The 20,531-nt window shown below is 43.0% G+C and overlaps 1 protein-coding gene across 3 annotated transcripts in view; it reads left to right on the top strand.

Annotated features, from left to right (window-relative positions):
* LOC146643618 (RNA-binding motif, single-stranded-interacting protein 3) overlaps nt 1–9,746 on the top strand; it is a 313,547-nt gene extending 303,801 nt beyond the window's left edge. For all 3 annotated transcript variants that reach the window (XM_085395367.1, XM_085395368.1, XM_085395370.1), the window contains 3 exons: nt 5,123–5,212; nt 6,914–7,038; nt 8,874–9,746. In XM_085395367.1, coding sequence (XP_085251493.1) covers nt 5,123–5,212; nt 6,914–7,038; nt 8,874–8,877 — 219 coding nt within the window. In that variant the 3' untranslated portion in view covers nt 8,878–9,746. The remainder of the gene's footprint in view (nt 1–5,122; nt 5,213–6,913; nt 7,039–8,873) is intronic.
* Nucleotides 9,747–20,531: the final 10,785 nt, after the last annotated feature.

Below are 20,531 nucleotides of genomic sequence, written 5' to 3'. Positions count from 1 at the left end.
TCAGTCCGCCCAAGCTGTCACACTGGTGTGGTGACCGTAGCTTTCCGAGAATGCCGTGTTATTTTGCAGCGCAGATCAGCTTGCAGGGTGAGGCTTTAAAAAGGAGCAGCAAGGAAAAACCTCGCCTCATAACGAATGAGGATGGATCGTTGCCTCCTAATGGTCACTGCTTTGGAATTTAGCTGCTTCACCAGAAAATGTTCTGTTTTGAACTCATCCAGTTCAGCTTGGTGTCTGTCTGACTTGAACGACTTGATTACAGAATGCTAAAGAACCTCAGGCGCACTGTTTATGGATGGCACACATAAACATGCCATCCATGCTTCACGCTGATTTATTTTACCTTGTTTGGTGCATATTGCTCTGTTGCTGATTTATTTACCGTCTTCGAGGTCTCACCACTTAACAGGAGTCTATCTGTCATGCCTCGTGTCCCTGTTAGTCGCTGTGCACGTGCATGTGCACATGTGCGTGCGCTCTGTTCGTCCTTTTGATATTTGTGTCTGTGTGTGATTGCATGGCTGTCAGCATCTACGTTTGTGCGATCGACATATTGTTTGACATGACAGGAGGTGACCTTCTCTCAGTGTTCTCCATCCTCTTTCTGTCATGGCATGAAGAACTCTGTTGTCATGGTGACAGCGGTGATTGACAGCATCTGTGTCACAGGAAGACAGATTTGTATGAAGTGTTTTCCTTTATTATCTGGACAGCTTCCCTCGTGTTTTTGCTTTTTTCTACATACATCTGTGCGTGTGCATGCTCGTAAGCTTTCCCTGCATGGGTAAAGTTGACGAGCATGCACTTTCTTCTTCCTCTTCGACTTCGGACTGTAACACATGTTGACACCCTGCTGATTCCCCCTACCACCGAGCTCTTTGGTCTTTGCAAGACTGGGATGATTATTTTTAATGCAACACTCTTGAACTATCTTTATTTTGTCTTAGTCCAGGTTTACATTCTTTTGAAATATTTGGAGCTGTGATGTTGGTCTGATCCTGAATCTAAAGGCTGGATCGGGAATCAGTGACCTCCCCTCATTTCTTTTATATTTTGCTACGAAAACAGGAAATAGGTGCTGCGATTTGATGAAACATGGAAATATATAAAGTAATACGTCATATGAGGCAAAACCAGGGCTTGTGCAATTTTAAGAAGTCAGTATTTGGTATGATCACCTTTATTCTTCAACACAGTCTGAACTCTCTTAGACAAGCCTTCTTTTAATTCCTTTAAATAGTCTTCAGGAATAGTTTTCCAGCCTTCTTGATCATTGTCATGATGAAAAATGAAGCCACTGCCAGTCAGACTCTTTCTAAATGGCACTGCATGGTGGATCAATATCTAATGGTACTTTCCTGTGTTTATAATTCCATCAATTTTGACAAGATTCACCTGTTGCACTTCTCTCCTGACCTCCACCATATTGGTAGCGATTTGAACCAAATATTTCCTGTACTCACTGATTTTCAGTCCAGTCCAGTTCAGTTCATAGCTTGGCCTTTTCTCCCTGTTTTCCAGACAAGTGAAAGGCCAGATGCATCTCTCTGTGTCCTGGCCTTCAGATACTGTTCATCTGCTATAGATAGTTTGTAGGCCTACCATTTATTTTGTCCTCCCTGTCTAGTTTCCTCACGTTTTTAAGGAAACACTACACAGAATGCCGAGATATGCCAAATGTTGCGTCAATAGCTCTTTGTGAATCACCTTTTTGGTGAAAAAATACAACTTTATGCTGTCAAACTATGTTAATTGGACATTTTTCAAAAATTCAACTAAATAAATTGGAGCAAACTGGTTCTCTTGCAAAGTTGTCTATGTGCAGACACAACACTGGTTCACAAGTCATTCAAGCCTTTTTATGCTTGAATGATTAAAAGGTTAGTGCCAAGTGGCTTAAGAAATAAAGAAAATGCTTCTCTGAAGAAAAAAGGACTGGACTGAAAATGAGAGAAAAAGCAGCCAATGTTCAAAGAATAACTTTGAAAGACCTTCAGAAAGCCTGTTTCTCAAAACCACTTTAAATAACAAGAAAGTCTGGCTCATAGGAAGCAAGCAGGTTGAGTGGTCCTCAATGTCAATCAGCTGCAAGAATCTGCAGTCGGACAGACTCCAGCTCCACATTTTGAACTGCAGCTGGCGACGGTAGTCTTCATACCTGCTGTGAGCTGAAGGGCCACTCCAACCGGAACCCACGGCAACAGCTTCTTCTTTCATACTCGCGCGCATATATGTACGAGTATATGCCCCTGTCTCCTTACAAAGCAGTGTAATTCTGTGGGAAACACTGATAGCACCGGTGGTCAAAAAGTTTAAACAATATCCTGGTGAGGGAGAGTGAGTCGTAAATAAAAGCTTTCTACCATAAAAGTGACTGATTTTACTGGCATTAATCTCTGCAGGCAGTCTTAACAAACCCTTGGGATGAGGATATGAAGAGCTTGTCACAGTGAAGTGGGACAGCACTGTAATTCACAACTATTGATGTGCATTTCCAATAAAACTTCACTGTGATTTTTAGATCAGTAATCATCAGAGCCCTTCCCCCACGCCGCATGGCCATTAATAACATACACTGAGTAGCTGGATGTTCTAGCCTTGACCCGCTATTATCCCTCACCTTGCAGACGATACAACTGAAAAAGAGAGCGTCAACGCACAGAGGATGGATAGATGCGGAGCTTGAGTGGCAGGCCAAGAGGCAGAAGATTTATGTGAACATTTGGAAATGCTAATGTGCTGTGCCACATTCCACCAAAGCTGAGAAATCCTCGTACCCACCAAACTTAAAGTGTCTTTACACATCATTGTGGTGCAGAGGCCCAAACCACCGCTGAACCAGCGCGGCTGTGTCTATGCTATGGATTTTCATCCTGGTGTTGCTGCATTGCGGTCTGAATTTATACCGTAGTTATAGGTGTATGTCATGGAGAGTGATGGTAGAGAAGAGACTTAAGGAGTCTACTCACACCATTCTCGTTAAGGAGCTATTCAGGCCTCTTGTTCATCAAACATACGCACACGCCATCTGCTTCTGGCACTGCTGTGTGTGTGTGCATGTGTATTGACGTATATGTGTGACTTGGAGAGTGAAACACCATTTATGGCCAATTAGGGATGCTTTATATTACCCAAACCTGTCCCCTGAATATGGACATCAAAGTATTAAAAGTGTTGAAATTGGACAAAAATCATCTTTATCACTATAGCAACTCGATTATCTGTAGCCGCGCTTGACATCCCCCTGACTTGCCGCAGCAGCGACTGGAGAAATATGCCTTGCTCAACCTGCCACATTAAATAGGTTAACTAATGGTTATGGTAAAAGAAAAAAATCTTATCTTATTAAATTTTCTTGTTAAATCTAATTTAAATTCCTTTTGCAGTCCTGCAGAGAAATATAACCTTTCAAATGGACATTCTCCCTATGACAGGGAGATTTTGATATTGCTAATTATCTCCTACTTTCCTTCATTTGCTTTCATGCAGCCCTCACAGGTGAGTTGGCTGAATAAGTTAATAGGGTGGAGAGGCGAAGACCTAAAGTCCCGAGGAAAATTGGTATGCATGGTTTTGATCCACCAGGGAGAAGGTCACTTCAACAATCTGATAGGCCTTTTTAGACGCTAGCAGGTTGAAAGAGAGCGAGCAAGAAAGAGAGAGAGTGACAGGAAGGTGAGAGGAAAGAAGGGACGACACGGAGAGGTAATGTGGTAATGTGTCAGGAAGTCTGGATATGCCACCTCACCCCATCCTGAGTGTGACAGCTCTGAAGGTGTGATAACCTTAAATTCCCCTGCCCGGACCCACACAGCCACGCTCGCCTACGAACGCCACACTAACATCCATCCCAGGGCATCCTCCTGGCCGCGCGTAGCAACGGTGGGGGAGTTAATCACCCATGTCCATGGCCTTTAGCTGCTCTCATTAGCGGTGAGCGGTGGAGCCGTACCCGATCCATTAGCAACGCTGCCGGTAATGACACTTCACCAGCACCGCCGGGCCCGCGGCCAAGAAAGGCTTCGCAGCCCGGCGCAGCCCCTCCATTACCGACTCGTACTGCATTCACTGCGTACACGCTTTTTAGCACTTGCAGGTGGGACTAAGAGGCAAAGGGAAAAATAAAATAGAAAGAAAGGGATTGTACTTCCCTTTTCGCTTGGTCCGGAAAAGCAGCAGGAAGATGAGGCCAGGGGGAGAGGCAGCCTGGTGGCTTTTATCTGGGATCACATCCGTTGGCGCTGTACTGCAGCATTATCATTCCAAGCCTCTTTGTCTTTGTCTGTCTTTCTCAAACACAGACACACACACACACGTATGTATCCCACACACAGCTGTACACAGGAGAACTTGCACATTCACAGTTGGACGGACAAATAGTGATAAGTCATCTTTTATGCACAGGCATGTGCTAATTAAAAACAAGCACGCACACTAGTAAATCAGGCTCACACTGATGTGTGTGTGTGTGTGTTCACCATTACCACCGCCACACAAAGCATTCACAGCAAGTTACAGAAAAGGCTTTGCACAAAGTGCCGTGTCTTCATTCATATTGCATGTGAAAGCCCCCCCCCTGGCTGTCATGTAACGAAACCTGTGTCACGCCTGTAAAATGGCCATCTTGGAGCAAGCTAGCACCCTGTTAAAAGCCAGGGCATGCATGACTAAAAGAATATAGGCCACAGGCAGCAGACCACCTGCTTTTTCTTTCCTCTCCCTCTCTCTCCTCATCCCTGTCGTTTTTTTATCTTCTCAGCTGTGGCCCAGTGCATTTGCTTGCCTCTGAAGTCTTGGTGGGACAGCAGGGCATCTCTTCTTTCTCCTCTTTCTCCTTCTCCTTATGTAGTCTTCTGATCTGCTCTGCTCTGCTCAATATATACACATATTCTTTTAGCGCCCCCCAAAGGATGCTGAGGGCACAGCAATCTGCCACCCTAATAGTTATGGGAGTAATTACACTGAATGAGTCTTCCAGGGAATTATGATAGACATAGGGCTTTTTTATGTGAAAAGCATGTATTGATTAATGTTATAATGGAATTTGTGGTTCCGATGTGTGTTGTAAGAATTACCACATGACAGGATTTTGATGCGTGTGTGTCTTTTGTTTCTGTTTCAGTACATGACTGCTGCAGCCGCCGCGGCGCCTATGCAAGGGACCTACATTCCCCAGTACACTCCTGTGCCTCCAACCGCTGTCCCTGTCGAAGTAAGACCCACATGCATGCGCACGCTACTCGTCAAGTATTAAAAATCTGTCGACGTTTACGCATAGGAGGACATCATTAGTACTAACAGCCTACTCACTTCCACCCACAAGCACTCCCTTCGCCATTTCTAAGCCTGCTCGCCACATCAGTAGACTTAAACAGTCATTAAATTGACAAATTACATTTGAAGCATGGCGCAAATTGCTTTTATTCTCTCTAAACAAATGGCTTCGTACCAGCAGCACATAACAAGGATCAAAAACTGCAAGCAAAGCAAGATGAGTCAGAAGTTTTATAGTATTTGGGAAAGACATTTGAAGTGCAGTGTAGACTTTCTCACGTCCTCGGCGGCTGTCTGAGCTCCTGGCAGGTTCGGGCAGTCCAGGCTGAGAAATGATGAACGTGGAGAGCGGGTGGGTAGGCAGGCAGGCAGACAGGCAGGCAGGCAGGCCAGCAAGGAGAGCGGGCCAGCTGTCTGGCGGCTGACAGTGCGGTCGTACTCAGATGGACTATCAGTCGTGTATCAGATGACAGGAGCTGAAGTGAGACACAGTGCCGGCGGTGCTGTCTCTCTCTCTCCACCCCACCTCTTCCCCTACAGCCGGTTTAAGCTGGTAGGTAGCTGGAACATGCACACATCCGTCAGCCACGGAGCTCTGGCTAGCCCACCGGCAACGGACAATGACAGTTTTCACTGACAGAGCCATTAGTCGCTTCCTCGCCCCCCACCCCACCCCCTCCCACCCCGTCAGAAAGTTGCAGTCTTCGTCATGAAGGAGCGAGGCGGAGGAAAGAGATGTAGTTGTAGCGTAGCCCACGGCACCTCTTGCCTATTTCATCCTCACAATTGTCTTCTCAGTGCCAGCGTCAGCAGCGGGGTGTATATCACTGTATCAGCCAGTGTCTGGAGGGCTGATGTATGGACAGGACGCAGTATCCTTGAGAGCTTGTTAAAGGTGATTGAGATGACTCAGTGATGGTGGCTATCTGTATTGCTCGACACGTAAAAAGGCTAAGAGGCTGTTGTGATGAATTCATTGTACGTAGCCATCCTTTAAAAAGTTTCTACCTTAGACTTAAAATTCGGCAAAAAATATAAAGTATGTTTCATTAATGGCATGATCTCACGCACAGACTGTGCATCTTTTTTATTGTTTAGCCTCCTCGGTATTGCTCTTCTTAGAATAAAAATGCTCCTTTTATTTTTTTGTTGTAGTGCACGAAGCAAACGTCGGCCGCACTTCTACAGCGTGTGTAATTCTTCTCAACGTATATTGGCTTCTTCAGATGGAAGAACTCTTTGCTTTAAATGAAGTTATGTGTTTAGAGTGGATGGAGCTGCCATAGGGTCTGTCAGTTTGAGAAGTGAATAAACAAAAAAATGCTCTTTGGTATACTTTTATGTCAAGTCAAATCAAATTGTCTGTATTACGTCTGCGGGAAAGATATTCTCTATCCTTAGACTCTTGATTTCTGTGATGAAACTGCACCAAAAAATCCTTTTACAGAAAACAAATAAGACAAACCGCATAAGCAGCAGAAAAGCAACAGAAGAATTGTCCCTTTTCCAAGACAGACAGGCATGCGACACCACAAATGTAAACACAGAGTAGACAGAAGGAGAAGTTTACTAGATACAGCCGCATACTTGTCTTCTTCCAAGCTTACATGTTTCCACCTGTGTCTCTGTGTGTGTCCAGGGAGTGGTGACAGACGCTTCACCCCAGACAGTGGCTCCTTCATCACAGGACGTGGCTGGCCAGCAGCAACAGATCCAGGTGGACAGTGCTACTGACCATGTTCCTGCTTACTCATACCAGTCCAAGTACGTCCAGCAGGAGACAGTTTCTGCTAACCTTTTGTATGCATCAAAATCTCTCTTCATTAATTTTTTTCTTAATATATAATCTTATTTTTAAAATTCAAGCTTTTGAAACGGCAATATATATGACTATGTATATGTATGTGTATATATATATATATATATATATATATATATATATATACATACACCAGCCACTTCATTAGTTCCAAACAATAAGGATCCCCCACACCATTACACCACCAGTAGCCTGAGCCACTGATACAGACATGATGGATTCCTTATTTCTTGTTGTTGTACCAGGAAACATTTTTCCAATCTTCTCTTGTCTGATTTTGGCCAGCCTGTGCAAACAGTCGCCTCAGTTTCCTGTTGTTAGTTAACAGGTGTAACAGACGCTCCTCTTGCATACCTTGGTTGTAACAATCATTTATTTGAGTTGCTGTTGCCTTCCTATCAGCTCCAAGCAGTCTGGCTGTTCAACTCTGACCTCTGGCATCAACAAGGCGCTTTCACCCAGAGAACTGCTGCTCACTGGATATTTTCTCTACTTTGGATCATTCTCGTAAGCCCTTTAGGCAATTCAGTGCCTAAATGCAATGAACTGCTGCCATGCGATTGGCTGATATTTCCATTAACAAGCAGATGAACAGGTGTACCTAACAAAGTGGCCAGTGAGTGTGTATTGATCCAGCACATAAACCCAAATGCTCAAAGTAATTAAAGCTGATTAAATACTTTAAATGACATTTTCACCCATTTTGAGTTAATGAAACAGAGTATTTTAATTAACCATCATGCAGATTAGGTAATCACCATTTATATCGTCTACTTATTTATCTCGTGTACGTCTGTGGAGGATATGCTTGGCCTTTAATATTGTAGCATCCGGACATGTTTGGGAAGGAGAGGAAAATGATGAAGATTAATGATCTGTCTTATTCAGCGGATTTATATTTGTTTACATTTCTGCTATTACGATTATATTTAACTTAATGCTGTAGCACAAAGCTGTGTTAGTGACTATCAGCTGGTAATGTGCAGAGTGATGCCCTGCTAATTTTAAAATATAAAGTGTCTAAAGTTTTTTGTCCAAGATAAAGCAATGAATAATAATGCTAGTTAAATAACACCGACTGCCTTATGTAAATTCAGACTGCCTAATGGAGTAATGGATACTACGGTACTTGGGTTTTATTAACTGACACTATTTGTCTTGACTTAATAAGTGTATATTATAATCAAACAGAACACATAACATAAAAACTAAAATGTTTTATTCCTCACACCATTTAAATATTAACTTTATTGACTTAAAACAATATTAAGCAACTGATAGGTATTTTTTTGTTTGTTTGTTTTGTTTTTTAGTTTTTGTTGTCCTTTTTAAATAGGCTGGAAGTAAATGATCATTTTGGGTTTTATAATCCGGTACAATTTCTCAGTTTTGTTTTTTACAGTTTGTTTTCAGTAGATAGTCTCCCTCGGGTGTTTGTGATAACAAAAGCAGTGAAGTTTGTGAGGTTTTTCTGTTTGACGAAGGTTTTTGTGAAGCAGAGGCTTAATAGAGACCTTAAAAAGAAATCAAAAAAGCAAAGTACTATGAAATGTAGTAGCATTACATAATGATTCAGATTATTCCTGGCTGCCGTTGTCACTTTTTTGCTTTCTGACCCGATCATAACTCTTTAACGCGTATCATTTTGTTCCAGCATTCTGACTGAGCTGTCAGCCGTCGGCTCTATTGCTTCGCTGCGTTTGTAAAATTGTGCTTAGATTGCAGACGCACTCACGCTCTCTCTTTCTCTCTGTATTTCTGTTTTCTCCTCTTTCATCAGATAGCAACGGCCTAGGCGAATGTTCCTGTGACAGCGTTGCCTTGAGACAGAAGGTGGCTGCACTGTGAATGTGAGGAGAAAGAGAGAAGAAAAGAGATTGCTTCCAGATTGCCCAGGCACCAAAAAAAAAGAGACACTTTTTTCATTTCCTACCTGGCCTACAAGGAAAAAAATATCAAGAAGGAGGCAAAGATTGCAGAGGAAGGGGATGGGGAAAATTGCTGGGCACAGTGCAAAGAAGTGAATTTGTTTAGTCTGGGAACCTGCCTGAAGGGGCTGGGCTGAAGCTTGAAAAGTTTCTCAAAGAAAATTCTCAACGAATTGAAACAAAACAAAGAAAAACTACAAAAAAAGAATAAAATTGAAAATTCGAAGAAAAAAAAAAAAGGTTGAATGCGCAGGTAGGTGATGAAGTTTATTTTGTAATTAGAAAAGGGGAGTCAAGTTTGAGATACACACAGAGATTGTCTTCCTCAGATATTAAGCTACAGTTTCTTTTCTGTATTTTTATGTTCTAGTGTTAAATCTTAGTTTTCTAGATATATTCGAAAAACAAGATGTTTTTTTTCTCCTTTCTTTCTTGAATCTTCATGGCCTTAATTTGAAGGGCGCCAGAAACTTTTTACAGAGATTAAGTCTGACGTCATGTTGGGAGGAAAAAAAAAAAAAAAAGCTAACAAAAACAGTCTCTTGGACCACTTGGAGGGTACAAGACAGTAGATGAATTGTTCTAAAGAGGAAAAAAAAAGAATCTATCACATAAGCTGTACAGATTTAATAGAGAAGAGCTTTTTTTTCTTTTCTTCATTAGAAGAAAACTTTGATAATTATTATGTCAGAGGTAACTAAGTGTCAGAAGTAAACAAATGTCTGTCGTGGGGGTGGGAGACTGGGTGGGCGGGTGGGCGGGCGGGTGGGGGCGAAGCTTTGAAGAGATTTTTCACAGTGAGGAAAAAAAAGAAAAAGTAAACATAAGAAAACATGCTGCAGTCCTGCAGGATGCAGTCTGCTGCAAATGCTGAACTTGTTTTTTATCGTCATTATTATTTTACATGGCAACGTTGCTGTCGATGACATTAGTGCTTTTTATCTGCCACATTTTACCTTTTTTATGAGCTTTAAAGATGTTTTTAGCCCGCTTTGCTTGTCACACTGCAAAAAAAAAACTCACAAAAAAGGAGGAAAAAAAATAAATAAAATGAGCAGGAGGAAAACAACAAACTACAGAGAAAATTCTGGCAGTAAAACAAAAAAAACAACAACGTTAGATTCAGTAGGAGCTTATGGTTTAAACCAATCAGTGCAAAAGCAATAGAAAGAAATTGTTGACAATTTCTGTAGTCTTTCCTAGTTGTGGATCAAATGCAGCCCATGGATGGCCATTTTTATACCAAAGATGAAGAGACACTCTGAACCAGAGTTTAGTTTTTCTTTTATTGTTTCCTTTTGTTTTGTTTTCATTTTCATTTTTCAGTTTGATTTTGTTGTTGTTGATGTTGTTGTTGATGATGATGTTAATGTTGATGTTGATGTTGTTGTTGCTGTTGTTGTCGGGTTTTTTTCTGCTTTTTTTTTTCATTATTTTTTCTTTTTCTTTTTTTTTTGGTTTTGTTTTTTACCTTAATGGCCGGACCAGTCCTTGCTATCCTTCTTAACCGGGTTTAAGAACACTTTTCACAGTTGTCAGAGCTGTCGCGCACGCTCACGCGCACGCATATCGATAACGCTCATACGCCGTCTCAGACACACACACCACACAGTGTTGAATTGCGTGGCAGTTTTATCAAAAGTCCTCTTTCCGTCTTTTAATTTCTCTTGTGTGTGTCTCATCTCGTCTTCTTCTGTAATGCTTTCACACACTGTGTGTGCATCCCACCTCTGTCTCTCTCTCTCTCTCAAATCCTGCAGGGAAAACTTTAGGAATCAGACTGGGGAATGTTGCTGTGTCTGCTAAGTGGTCGTTGACGCGACGCATCGCTTCCAGCTAATTTCATTCTGTTTATCTGTTTAATTCAACCATAACTATCTCAGCCATTTGTCAGTGTACTAAGCTTCAGCAGGAAGCCCCCCCCCCCCCCCCCCCCTGCTGTTTGACCTCATGTTTAATCAGTATGTCATAGGTGGATCGCTTTTTAATATATTTATGTGCTCAAAACACCAGAGTCACCTTTGCTGCATATTGTGCATAAATTGCTCCCCAAAAGGAACAAAACTGAAGTCTTTTGGTAATGATTGCATAAACTTTACGGCACTTAATGGCACTCTCCTTGTGTTTACAGCAGCCTAACTGAGTAGTTTGACATTTTGGGAAAATTATCGCAATTTTTTTTCTTTAGAAGTTTATAATCTTGCTGGATTAGTCAGCACCCAGCAGTTTGGCTTAGCCTTGAACAGTACGTGGAGCAGAAAACCTTGCAGCACCACCAATCATTTGTTTTATACAAAAATAACACCTTTAGTCTTGCAACGTCCCCGCCTCTCATCCTGTGACAGCTGGGAATAGCCCCTCCCCACCGCGGCCCTGAATTGGACATGCAGAAGAACAATGATGGAGAAATATTCCTCTGAGCCACATTTAACTTTGTGGACATGTAGTAACCATTCACTTTGCTTTTGTATTATTTGTGTAGTAAGCCCGCTGTCACTACCGCCTGCCATCACTGTGACGCTAACAAAGCATGGAGGTAAGGAGTTTAAAAGCAAGAAGAGGGACTGCTTGTCTTGAACATCCCTCCTGATCATTTGTAGAAGGTCAGCACACCTGTGGGAAGTAACTAGGCTTCCCACCAGCCATAACAGGATGTCGATGGCAGCTTCTTCCTCAACCTCGCCACTGAGTGTCAGTTACACCCCTAGTTGTCCCAATTTGTTGCACAAACAACCCCGTCTCGTCTGACCCGGTCTTTCCATCCCTGAGCCGCATGAGGTTTTTTTCAGTGACTTCATCTCTGTGGATTGTCCCCAGAGAAATTGCCTGTGGGTCATTTCTGCCCGTATTACAGAAAGCCTGTGTGTCAGGAACGCTGTGTGCGTCTGTGTTCTGCTCACCCGTGGCCTCCCCTGCTCGGCCCCGGCTGTGGTGCCGCAGCACTAAAAAGAACCGCGGCTTCGCTTGCAACATTAATGTGCCATGGTCAAGCCACCCTCCTTTGCTCTCATTTTCCCCTCGCTGTCAGCCTCTCCCTCTTCCACCAACACCGCCACCCCCGTCTCTCACGCTATCTCTCTCTCACTCTCTGAGGTTTCTTCTCTTTATTGGATGGTGCAGAAGCAGAACCACAAACCAATTTCAGTCACTCTCGCAATGAGGCTTGACGGGCCCAATTTGTCTCCCTCCGGGGCAATAGGATCCACTCCAGTGTCCCTCAAAAGACCCCTTTCTTGCGGAGAGAGAGGGAGCTTTTTGTTTGGTGACAATTGCAATTGAGCACTCACAGTTCATGTGACTCATTCAAATCCTGTGCTCCTGGCAGTGTGCACGTTGCAAAGTGAACTGCGGTATGTCATCATTCGCGGTGATTTCTCGTTTTCCTTTTTTTCCGTAAGCAACAATCAAACTGTACATTGAGTGCCTTTTTAACAAAGCTTCCAAATAATTCCAAATCATCTGTGTAATTGTTAATAAAGCAAAGCACATGGAAGAGCTTGTTAAAGAAGCTGTGCTGAGGAAACGCTACTCTATGGTGCTAAAGATGAAGCTGTCTTGGGCTTCTGCCTTTCATTGCGATCGGTGATTTTCTGTGGTGAGCCGGCCACTGTTGATCACTTGGCCGCCAGCTCGATCTTAACCGGCCTCCTGTCCACTCGATGACACAAAAAAATTGTTCCCGAAGTGAACTACACTGTAAAAGCCATATTTTTATTTTCCCTCAGTCGCACCGCGAACACCCTCTGAAGATTCCTGTCTTCCATCCACCGACGGACATCAGAAGCCAGACGTGTCACTCGAGCTGTCCCTCATTGACTGTTATCCAGTCACATCAACACATTGGGCCTTTCCTTTCATCTGATCTACCACTCAGCATCTGCTTTCGCTCGCCTTCAGGCTACGATCTGCTCTTATCTCCCGTGGAACAAGTCCCTTCCACCTCCAACTGCTAACAAGTCACTGTTGGGCTTTAGGGTTCCCTCGTCGTGCCAACGCTGCTCATCTGCTCACAACTGTTCGTTTTTAAGTGTCCTGACAAAACAACAGAGCTGCTACACTTTACCAGTTTTAAGCTAGTGTGTGTTTTTGTGTGTCTGGTGTATATGTGAAGAGTTGTTTGTGTTAGTGTTTCAACCTTTAGCAAGGTTATGAGTACAGCATAGCTAAAACCGAGTTCTCTAGACTTTTACAGCTGCTGTTTTATAGAGTACAGGAGACATTTTGAAGCTTAATAGGACTCATAATGCAGGAGTTGCACATCAGAGAGCAGAGCGTCCTACAAATGGCCTGAGATTCAATAGTAATGGCATTATGGGAAATGGGATTACAAATAGCCAAGAGATTATGGGGGGGGAAATGCACAACAAAAGGATATCAGTTCTATTTTGCTAATGGAAATTCAAGAAAGAAAAAGATGTTAAGGCAGGTGTTTGCTACTAGTGCACAGTACCAATATTTCACATAGATCTGAAAGATTACCCAACAAACAGAAATGGCTTTTTCTTAATAGCACAATGGCATAATGTACCTTTTCAGAATACAAATACCTTCTCCGAAGTTTACAGAGGGCATGCCTGCAATTTTAAGGAGGCAGGAGCAGAAACTGCTCCCATTCAGCCCGTGTGTCAGCACAAACCAGAAGCCAGCCATACCCAGAAAGAAAGTGGGTGCGTAAAAAGAAAAAGAGGGGGTGATCGTTAGCTCCTGTTGCCAGGCAGAAAGTGGCCCTAGCCTCAAGTTTCTTTGTCGCGATGCAGCGGTGTGTTCCCCGTACAGGACTGTAGGAGGTGACCGATGCGACCCCCCCGTGCTAATTAAGAGCACATTCTCACCCCTTCTTTGTCCATCACACCAACACCTCCCTCCCTTTTTGTACACAGCCACTCATCATTTTAAGTTTTCTGTGTGATGTGCGGTACCTCGCTGTCACACTTGACTTTCCTCTTCTTCAAGTTCACAGTAGCCACCCTATGTCCTTTTCAGCTTTTAGACGGAAATCTGTTCATCGCTGTTACGGCTGCTTTAAAGTGCCGGCGTCCATTTGGAACAAGACACCGTAATCTGAAAAGAATCCATCTGGAGTAGTTGATCTGATTAGGATGCCTCATGGGAATTGGGATGCCACTGGGTGGAGACCCTGGTGCAGGCCCAGGATGCACTGGAGGGGAATATGTGCATCGGTTAGCTTGGGAATGCATGCTCCACCAGAAGAGCCGAGGGACGTGGCTTCAGAGAGGGAGGTCTGGGCCTCTCTGCTTAGACTGCTGCCACCCGTGACCTGGACCCAGATAAATGGCGCAAAATGGGTGTTACTTTTGAGATATTTAATAAATTTAATCATGAGAAAGTACATGGAAGGAAAGAGGGATCTCTTATGACCAGAAAAGGAGGCATTGTCCATTGTTGAGAGAAGTTTTGACAATGTCATTTTCCCTTCTCTGCTACTTCGGTGCACGAGCATGTGAGAGTCCTGCTGGAATCAAAATTTGCAAGCAACAATAATTTGCAAATCCTACCATCTGGGTTCTCACAAATCGCTTTAGTGAAACAGGCCCCTGGACTGTAGTCCAATGTGATGCCTGCTCACTGAGGAGGGACAGCAGTTTGTAGGGGTAATATCCATGCTGGCTTGTTTTTCAGATTATGGGCCCTACTGGTGCTCTTTACACCTCTTTTTTCCCTACTCAGCTGTCAGGAGGATAACCAGTTGCTGCGAGTTTGCCACAAAAGTTGTCGTAAAGTTTCTGCAATCATGATGTGAACAACTTAAATTTGTGTTTAGACATTCCTCTGTCTCATATCTAAAACTCACACATCTGAAACCCTTAAAGAAACCCGAATCCGATGCTCAGCATTTTCTTCCAACTTCTGTTTGATGCAGGAAGATGAAAAAATACTGTGCGTTCAGAGCAAAGTGTGGGGGGGGGGAAAAAAGAGAGTGTGTGATTTCTGTTCACACACTCTCTACAAGATGACTCTGATCCTCTGTGAGCTTGAGATACCTAATGAAGTGCAGATCTTGAGATGTTACCTACATCCCGGTTTTCTCCGGTGTAAGTCTTTCATGGCGCGGTGCTTATTTCACTGCCTTTAAGGAGGACTTTTTCTTTTTAAACCCAATCCGTCCCTTTCTCACCATTACTCACAATCACTGCCGCCTTCCTTAAATCTGCCCCAGAAAATCATTTATGTAGTGTGGCTTCCGCACTGTCAAAGGAATAAACTCATTAGATGTATTACACGTCACGCTCAGTTTTCACGAGGCTCTTGTGGATTCATTCGTCGTGAACGGAGTCGCAGCCATTGCTCATTGATTGTCGTGTGTTAGGAAAACAGTAGTTCAGAGTTACTCTCACAGACCAAGTGTAAAGGAGAGCTGTGGCTCAATAAGTCATCACAGACCAGCACAACCACACACTTACGCACACACACACACTCTATCCGAACATATAATGCAGTGGGAAAATTGCTCCAGCTAACCCCCTCCCTCCCCGCAAGAGTGAGGCCCTGTGCTTTTTAATTGATGCTTCGGTCCACCTTTGATGAGGGCTGATCGATTGGCCACACAACCCCAGGAGCTCAGCCACTCAGCCAGCCAGCACAGCCCTCGTGGAGTTCAAACGTCTCCCTGAGAAATCCCGAATCTAATGATCACTAGGAAATGGCCAACCGAATATGTTAAGATAGCCGGCACAGAGAGTGCATTAGGCATGGGACTCATTTACCAGATAAAAAGAGGAACTATTTATTAGGACAGCAGAGCGGTTTTTAATTTGTTTTGGGGGTTTATTTTGTGTTGTTTTTTTATTATTAGTTTTCTCTCTTTTTTTTTTTTTTGGTTTGTTTTGGGTTTTTTCTTCCACTTTTCTTCATTTCAGCGCCGAGGAGGACACAGTCACGCCTCGCACACGCTGCTCAGTGTGTGTGAACTTGGAGAAATTATCTGTACATCTGTGGATGTTAGGATTTGGATTTTATGAGTTGTTTTTTTCTCTCTGATGAAGCTTTCAATAAAAAAATGTGGAAAAAAATCATCAAAGAGTGCAGTTATCTTTCACTCTGCTTCACAAATGATTGTGTTTCATCACAGCTAGCTTTTTCTCTCTCCTCAAGCCATCATTACTGAAACATTTATTATGCACCGAGTATCCTCTGAGGAACACACACACACACACATACACAGGATACACCATCTCCCCCACAGCCTATTATCTATATGACTAAATTGCAGTGGGAAGTAAGAGGAAGCCCTGTCATTATAAACCAGGCTGATGGCACCTGCTGCGTGTTGACCTTGGGCCCTCGCATCCTCTCATAATTACAGCCTTCGCAAATGGAGCTAATACCTCTCGATGGGATCCCCATACCCCACCCCACCATCGCAGCTCCCATACGCTTGATTGGACGTAAAGTGGTCATAATCAAAGATGGAGGATTCTGCTGGAGGAGGAAGTGGATCGATGGCAATCAATCTTCCTCTTCACTCTCATTTAGGCCCAATCAATTGCTGTCCTTGTCGACTCCTAGGACGCCTGTACTGTCAATACCGCCGCTGCACAGTAGCTGCTGCCTGAGACATCTTTACAAGATCAAGGCAACAAGACCGGCACTCTAAGACAAAGGATGTCTTAATAGAGAACAATTGACTTGCTAGGATTGTGTGTGTGTGTGTGTGTGTGTGTGTGTGTGTGTGTGTGTGTGTGTGTGTGTGTGTGTGTGTGTGTGTGTGTGCACCTTAATGCACATGATTCAACTCCCAGGAGATGCAGCGTCCTCCCATCCTTCTTTCCTTCCTTCCTACCACCTTTCCTCTGAATATCCAGAAGTATCTCAGTGCTCAACAGAGATAACTGTTGATGTGTATTTACAGCAATTTAAAACATTTAACCAGGCAGCCTCCTTATCTGGACTTATAGAGATGTAGCAGCTGAGCACCACAAGGGTGCAGCATACCAACACAGATGTTATCTTGTGTGTATGTTTCACAGAGGAGGGAGAACGCAGCTCTTTAAACACACACACATACACACCAACAACATTGGATACAGATCAAGGACATCTCCACTGGGGGGTACTCAACACAACCAGCCTTGTCATCAAACATCTGCTGAATATATACAGTGATTAGTAAGGAAGAGCCTGGACGCGGGTTCAATTTATATGCCCTACTTGCTCCACAAATTGTTTGATGCACATTTATATAGGATAAACACAATCCTTTCAGGGTTCCTGGGTGCAACATTTGTAATCGATAGTGGGAATTGATGGTAAATCTAGGCAGGAGCATCACTGTGACAGCGGTGAATCTATCCAGAGCAGGTGTATGAATGAGAGAGTGAATGTGTTTTGGTTTTTTTAACAGTACAGCAAACATCTATATTACAGCAAGGTGTCATTTCAGTGTGAAGGATTGCTTTATACAGACACAATCGGATAAAAATGTTGAAAAACTGGTGTAATGTTAATTAAGACGGGCAGCGAAACAAAGCAAGGCTTTAATAAGCTCTGTTTTGCTGCATGTCTTCATCAGGGTGCTTTGATTGCTAGCCCAGCAGTTTCCAAATTGTCCTGATGTAATAAACATGACTCACGCAGCACAAAACAAGCACCAGTAATTAGATGTAACCATTATTTTGGCTGTAAAGGATATCAATCAGCCTCCAACAAATGATCTGCACAGACCTCTCGGGGTAGTAAAGCTTCAGGTTCTGGCTAGTTGAACGCAGTGGATTTTATTCCTGATCGATCTGGAGAATTCAGCAAAATTGCCTTGATTGGGACCTTTAATGATCCCGAGCTTCCAGGTGCAGTGCAAGCATTTCGTAGGAATCTGTGATCATCAGCACCGACAAACACACCTGGTGCTTCCTTATTATTATTATAGACTCCACTAAGAGAGACATAATTAACCGAAAGGAGTATCTGCACTGCTGGGCCAAAATCTAAATAATACCCAAGAGGGAGATTGTGTGCTGTGAGGGAGAATTTTTGTTTAATCCTGAAAATATGTGAAAGTAACACTGGGCCAGGAAGCCTCATTACACCAAACTAAATATGGATCTCATTAGGTGAAGAATACAAGATTCAGATTTTTACACCTCCTAGCTCTATTAGATTCAGGGCGCATTAGTGGATAGTAATAGTTTTAGACGAGCTGAAAGTGATACAGCTTAATTATTTTTACCACAACTTAGCCAGCGACTATGATCATAACGTGTCTGTATTTACTAGTTTAGCTGTTGAGATCTGGGGCTGCATTGACAGGTTAAAGGTAAAATCATAAATGTTTCGCCTGACCTCCAGCTCTGACAGCAGGCTGCTGCACTTTCAGACTGATTTCCTGTGCCATTCAGGGCTCTGTGAACGACTGAGTACAGACACACACTCTTACTGCTTCCATAGTAAGTAGGAAAGTAGCAGCTGATCAAATCCACTTGATTAACTGATCATCAGTAAATGTGTCTGCCTCTATAAAAGCAGAAGTTTTGGTAGTTTGCTGATCGGGACCATTCAGCATGTGTTACAATACAATAATAATACAACACCACAGTCTTGTCCCAGAAAATTCCCCCCGAAGTCAGGCCATGCAACTCTCAGAGAAACGTCAAAAACCTCAAAAGGTACATCTCAGACTCTACAGGCTTAAGTTACCATGGTAAAAGTTAAAGTTTATGAAAGCAAAATTAGACAACCATGACTTGCTGTTTGGTCATAATCCACATAATGCAGGATAACAACACCAACACTTCATATCAACTGTCAAAGCACGGTGGTGGAGGGGTCATGACTTGGGCTTGTTTTACAGCCACAGGATCAGGACATCTTTGAGTCAGTGAGCCAACCATGATCTCCTCTGTATGTAAGTACTTTAGATTTCCTGCCATTGGCAGGGAAATAAAAACAAAGAGCTGCCTGTAAGGTGTTAAAATGAAAGCTATTAATGGAGATTCAACCTAAATGAGTAAAAAAACAGAAAGCAGCAATAAGACTGTGACAAAAGGAAATGCTGCATCGTGTTGTCAATCAGAGTTGTGCTATTTCTAACATTAATATATTTTTTAGGGCTGCGAATTGCTCATTTAGATAATCTGACAAAACTACAGGCAGGACTCCAACCTGAAAGATGGACCAGTTTCACTTTTCTTACTACACTGATGTTCACAGCTACAAGAACAAGGCTGTTTGGACCTGTGGTTTCACGCTGAGTTATCAAGAGCAACAGAATCACTCGATTAAAGAGGTCCAAAATACATGACCCCAAACTTGAATTCTATTTTTTTTATCTCATCGTTCCCTAACCAAGTTATATATCTGTCCGACCTTATCCACAACACTACTGATTTCGTTTCCCGGCAGCATCTGTAACAGCTTTGGGCAGAACAGCCAAATGACATATTTGTTATGTTATTTAATTTAAACACCTGACTCTGTGTTTCCTCTCAGCTTGGAGACACATTTTTCAGCTTATTGTTATTTTGGCTCGACTGTTTCGGTTCCCGCTCAGTGCTCTCATCACCACACAGCTGTTTTCTGCAACAACTCAATAAACACACTGCACTCTACCCACCCAGCATTAAATCACAGACAGTTAGCGACTGGCTGCTGAACATAGCCGTTTCATTTTATGCTTAAATTTATGAGACTTTTGTCTATTAACTAACCAACTGAATGCTAATGTTGCTCATGTATGCTGAAGGTCCAAAAAGGCAATCACCTGCTCATGTCTTGGTGGTATCAACTTTATTAGGTCATTAAGTAGCTTCTTCTGCCCCAAGCGGCAAAAACGAGTGACAAATGCAGGTTTAAAGCTGTTCGGCCACATAAAGAGCTTCATCACATCCCGCTCTAAACAAGGTGTAAACGTCTTTGCCAGATGTGCTCCTCAAACCAACAGAACAAATGAAAAACATGGATACCTTTCCCCTCATCCACAATAGAATCCCATGTGGCAACACACTCATTCTGACAGCAGCTCCATTTCAATATTCCCATGATGGATTACTATCATTGTGTTGCAGGATTTGAGAGCGCAGTCAAAGCCTATTGAAGTTTTCAATTGACATTAGTTAAACAATTGTGTCCCAGGAGATCCTGGGGCCTGCGCAGAAGGCATTGTTCCCCAGGTGGCGCAGCTGTGGGTCTATGTCAAGGGCCCAGTTCTGCTTCCAATAAAATGAGGACAATAGGTGTTAATTGAGGATACGATGAGAGACCCCATTCTGTGAACGCCCCTCTTTCTGTCATTAATCCGTATGAAACCAATCCCGTTTGATTTCATCTGTAATTTGAAAGGTCACATGTGAAGGCTTCAGATGTATTTGAGTTCATTCAATTTTTGAACTGCGGAAAAATTGGCACTTAATGTGGTGGAGCAGGAAAAAATAGTGATAATATTACAATAATAACTGAGTAGCTGGTTAAGTTTCAAGTCAAATGAGGGGGGAACACAGTCCAATAATCAATCTGAAATGACAGCCAAACCAAACGTATTAAATTGGTATTAATCCAGA

This window comes from Rhamphochromis longiceps, linkage group LG22, assembly GCF_057381845.1.
Source record: "Rhamphochromis longiceps isolate RC_006_pf linkage group LG22, R_longiceps_female_GT1.1, whole genome shotgun sequence".
Taxonomy (NCBI): domain Eukaryota; kingdom Metazoa; phylum Chordata; class Actinopteri; order Cichliformes; family Cichlidae; genus Rhamphochromis; species Rhamphochromis longiceps.
The sequence above is the reverse complement of the archived record's forward strand: the minus strand, read 5'-3'. Positions and strand labels throughout refer to the sequence as shown.